Consider the following 5,000-nt stretch of genomic DNA (forward strand, 5'->3'; position numbering starts at 1 on the left):
AACTAACGCTATCTCTGCCGCGGCCGGACTCTTTCTATCTATCCGGTCTCTCTCATCCAGCTCTAGGCTTTGGTGTCGATCCAGCCCTCCGCATCAACGTATTCGATGAACTGAAGTTGGGAGAGTCTTACGCTGGAGTTTTTCAAGTTCAGGGGTTCCACAATGAGAGCAGAGCCTTTCTTTTCCAAGGTAAGACCCGAAAACTGTATTTGACCCATATCTATGCATTACTCTCACAGGGCGGCAGGTAGCCTAGTGGTTAGAGGCAGCTAGCCTAGTGGTTAGAGGCAGGTAGCCTAGTGGTTAGAGGCAGGTAGCCTAGTGGTTAGAGGTAGGTAGCCTAGTGGTTAGAGGCAGGTAGCCTAGTGGTTAGAGGCGGGTAGCCTAATGGTTAGAGGTAGGTAGCCTAATGGTTATCGGCATGTAGCCTAGTGGTTAGAGGCAGCTAGCCTAGTGGTTAGAGTCAGGTAGCCTAGTGGTTAGAGGCAGGTAGCCTAGTGGTTAGAGGCAGCTAGCCTAGTGGTTAGAGGCAGGTAACCTAGTGGTTAGAGGCAGCTAGCCTAGTAGTTAGAGGCAGCTAGCCTAGTGGTTAGAGGCAGGTAGCCTAGTGGTTAGAGGCCGGTAGCCTAGTGGTTAGAGGCAGGTAGCCTAGTGGTTAGAGGCAGGTAGCCTAGTGGTTAGAGGCAGGTAGCCTAGTGGTTAGTGGCAGGTAGCCTAGTGGTTAGAGGTAGGTAGCCTAATGGTTATCGGCAGGTAGCCTAGTGGTTAGAGGCAGCTATTCTAGTGGTTAGAGTCACGTAGCCTAGTGGTTAGAGGCAGGTAGCCTCGTGGTTAGAGGCAGCTAGCCTAGTGGTTAGAGGCAGGTACCCTAGTGGTTAGAGACAGCTAGCCTAGTAGTTAGAGGCAGGTAGCCTAGTGGTTAGAGGCAGGTAGCCTTCTGGTTAGAGGCAGCTAGCCTAGTGGTTAGAGGCAGGTAGCCTAGTTGTTAGAGGCAGGTAGCCTAGTGGTTAGAGGCAGGTAGCCTAGTGGTTAGAGGCAGCTAGCCTAGTGGTTAGAGGCAGCTTGCCTAGTGATTAAAGGCAGGTAGCCTAGTGGTTAGAGGCAGCTAGCCTAGTAGTTAGAGGCAGGTAGCCAAGTGGTTAGAGGCAGCTAGCCTTCTGGTTAGAGGCAGCTAGCCTTCTGGTTAGAGGCAGCTAGCCTAGTGGTTAGAGGCAGGTAACCTAGTTGTTAGAGGCAGGTAGCCTAGTGGTTAGAGGCAGCTAGCCTAGTGGTTAGAGGCAGCTTGCCTAGTGATTAAAGGCAGGTAGCCTAGTGGTTAGAGGCAGCTAGCCTAGTAGTTAGAGGCAGGTAGCCAAGTGGTTAGAGGCAGCTAGCCTTCTGGTTAGAGGCAGCTAGCCTAGTGGTTAGAGGCAGGTAACCTAGTAGTTAGAGGCAGCTAGCCTAGTGGTTAGAGGCAGGTAATCTAGTGGGTAGAGGGAGGTAGCCTAGTAGTTAGAGGCAGGTAGCCTACTGGTTAAAGGCAGGTAGCCTAGTGGTTAGAGGCAGCTAGCCTAGTGGTTAGAAGCAGCTAGCCTAGTGGTTAAAGGCAGCTAGCCTAGTGGTTAGAGGCAGGTAGCCTAGTGGTTAGAGGCCGGTAGCCTAGTGGTTAGAGGCAGGTAGCCTAGTGGTTAGAGGCAGGTAGCCTAGTGGTTCGAGGCAGCTAGCCTAGTGGTTAGAGGCCGGTAGCCTAGTGGTTAGAGGCAGGTAGCCTAGTGGTTAGAGGCAGGTAGCCTAGTGGTTCGAGGCAGCTAGCCTAGTGGTTAGAGGCAGGTGGCCTAGTGGTTAGAGGCAGGTAGCATAGTGGTTAGAAGCAGCTAGCCTAGTGGTTAGAGGCAGCTAGCCTTCTGGTTAGAGGCAGCTAGCCTAGTGGTTAGAGGCAGGTAACCTAGTAGTTAGAGGCAGATAGCCTAGTGGTTAGATGCAGGTAATCTAGTGGGTAGAGGCAGGTAGCCTTGTAGTTAGAGGCAGGTAGCCTACTGGTTAGAGGAAGCTAGCCTAGTAGTTAGAGGCAGGTAGCCTTCTGGTTAGAGGCAGCTAGCTTTCTGGTTAGAGGCAGCTAGCCTAGTGGTTAGAGGCAGGTAACCTAGTAGTTAGAGGCAGCTAGCCTAGTGGTTAGAAGCAGCTAGCCTAGTGGTTAGAGGCAGCTAGGCTAGTGGTTAGAGGCAGGTAGCCTAGTAGTTAGAGGCAGGTAGCCTAGTGGTTAGAGGCAGGTAGCCTAGTGGTTAGAGGCAGCTAGCCTAGTGGTTAGAAGCAGCTAGCCTAGTGGTTAAAGGCAGCTAGCCTACTGTGACTAATCTTCTGCTATGTCATAAGACAGTGAGTTCAAATAGCCTACACACCTGTTAAAAAGCAGGTAGCCTGCTGCTAGGATAGACGTTTGGTCTTGACGTTTCAACCATAGCGTGATAAAGCATTAACGTTACCCTCGGCCTACTGTATGACGATAATAGATAACCCCGTCATAATAGATAACCCCGTCATAATAGATAACCCCGTCATAATAGATAACCCCGTCATAATAGATAACCCCGTCATAACAGATAACCCGTCATAATAGATAACCTCGTCACAATAGATAACCCCGTCATAATAGATAACCCCGTCATAATAGATAACCCCGTCATAAAAGATAACCCCGTCATAATAGATAACCCCGTCATAATAGATAACCCCGTCATAACAGATAACCCCTTCATAACAGATAACCCCGTCATAATAGATAACCCCGTCATAATAGATAACCCCGTCATAACAGATAACCCCGTCATAACAGATAACCCCGTCATAATAGATAACCCCGTCATAACAGATAACCCCGTCATAACAGATAACCTCGTCACAATAGATAACCCCGTCATAACAGATAACCCCGTCATAATAGACAACACCATCGTGGCCTGGTGCCAGGCTGCAGTGAACTATTGGCAGCGACATTATTGTTTCAGTCTATAAATGATAGACTATTTATCCCAATCTTTTGCCAAACGTAGATCAGCAAAACAAAGATCCAAAATAGAAACCCCAACCCATACAGAAGTCTTTCATTCTGCCATTCAGCTGTCCCCATATTATGACTTCTAATCCCATGTCTGGAGTTGTAGGTTTAGTAAACAGTGGCATACCACATACCCCGCAGCAGGTTATAGTGTGCCCCCCCCCCTCCACCCCACCCCCAGATATGGTAGGCCTTGAATGTCAGTAAATTAGCTGTCAGACTGCAACATTTCTGCTCATTCTCATTGATAAATGTGCAGAATAGCATGATTAGCTATAGAACTGTTTCTCTCTGACCCATGGCAATACAAATTGCAGAAAGTTAGCTATAAAACAGCAATTTTCTCTCAGCCTCATGGGAAAATGTGTAGAATATCATGAGATTAGCTATAAAGCTGCACATTTTCTCTTTGCCCCATGGCAAAATGTGTAGAATGTGTTTGTGTGAGGGAGATTTTTTATTTATTTTCATCTTCCACAAGAGTCTCTGTTTCTTTCGTTCAGACTTTCTGTAAGTTTCTCTCTCTGATGTCTGCAAACTGAGGGTGTTGATCTTGAGTTTCTCTCTCTGATGCCTCCAAACTGAGGGTGTTGATCTGAGCTTCAGTGGCTGTGTCTGAGCTAGCAATGCAGACCACCCCCCCCCCCCCCCCCCCCCAGAGCAGAAAACAGGGATGAAAACTCTGCCTTTGTGCCGAAGCGTCTTTTATGTTTTGCACTGACTCTCTTGCACAGGCTCAATGTACACTCACTGGACCCTAACCACACACACACACACACACACACACACACACACACACACACACACACACACACACACACACACACACACACACACATTCCTTCACACTCTTCACGTATGCTGCTACTACTCTCTGTTTATTATCTATGCATAGTCACTTTACCCCAACCTACATGTACATATTACCTCAATGACCTCGTACCCCTGCACATTGACTTTGTACTGGTACCCCTTGTATACAGCCTCGTTATTGTTATTTTCTTCTGTTACTATTTCTACTTTAGTTTATTTAGCAAATGTTTCTTAGTTACTTTTTTTACAACTGCATTGTTGGTTATGGGCTCGTAAGTAAGCAGTTCACTGTAAGGTTTACACCTGTTGTTTTCAGCACATGTGACAAATACAATTAGATTTGTAGGCCTTTTATCCACAGTACCAGTACCAGTCCATGGTTTTGTTAAGGCTATGAGAATCAGAATGAAAGGCAGAATGGAGTATTCAACCCCTTTTGTTATGACAAGCCTAAAGAAGTTCAGGAGTAAAAATGTGCTTTAAAACTCACATAATAAGTTGCATGGACTCACTCTGTGTGCAATAACAGTGTTTAACATGATTTGTGAATGATTACCTCACGGCTGTACCCCACACATACAATTATCTGTAAGATCCCTCAGTCAAGCAGTTCATTTCAAAGATAGATTTAACCACAAAGACCACATTGTCGTTACTCTACAATACTAAGCTAATTGACAGAGTGAAAAGGAGGAAGCTTGTACAGAATAAGAATGTCCCAAAACATGCACCTTGTTTGCAACAAGGCACTAATACTACTAATACTAATACTACTGCACTAATACTGCAAAACAAATGTGGCAAAGCAAAGTGTTATGTTGTTTGTTATGTTTGTGGCAAATCCAATACAACACATTACTGAGTATCACTCTCCATATTTTCAAGTGTAGTGGTGGCTGCATCATGTTATGGGTATGCTTGTAATCGTTAAGGACTGAGGAGTTTTTCAGGATTAAAAAATAAACGGAATGAGCAAAGCACAGGCAAAATCCTAGAGGAAAACCTGCTTCAGTCTGCTTCCCAACAGACACTGTGAGATGAATGAACCTTTCAGCAGGACCATAACCTAAAAGGCCAAATATTCACTGGAGTTTCTTACCAAGATGACAGTAAAATTTCCTGGGTGGCCGAGGTACAGTTTTGACTTAAATCT

The 5,000-nt window shown here is 46.2% G+C and overlaps 1 protein-coding gene across 1 annotated transcript in view; it reads left to right on the plus strand.

Moving 5' to 3' along the window:
* Positions 1–5,000, plus strand: part of LOC116360613 (protein NEL-like) — a 75,808-nt gene that overhangs the window by 717 nt on the left and 70,091 nt on the right. Inside the window, exon 2 of the mRNA XM_031815592.1 lies at positions 61–189. Within this exon, the coding sequence (XP_031671452.1) occupies positions 61–189 (129 nt within the window). The remainder of the gene's footprint in view (positions 1–60; positions 190–5,000) is intronic.

This window comes from Oncorhynchus kisutch, unplaced genomic scaffold (genome assembly GCF_002021735.2).
Source record: "Oncorhynchus kisutch isolate 150728-3 unplaced genomic scaffold, Okis_V2 Okis09a-Okis19a_hom, whole genome shotgun sequence".
Taxonomy (NCBI): Eukaryota; Metazoa; Chordata; class Actinopteri; order Salmoniformes; family Salmonidae; genus Oncorhynchus; species Oncorhynchus kisutch.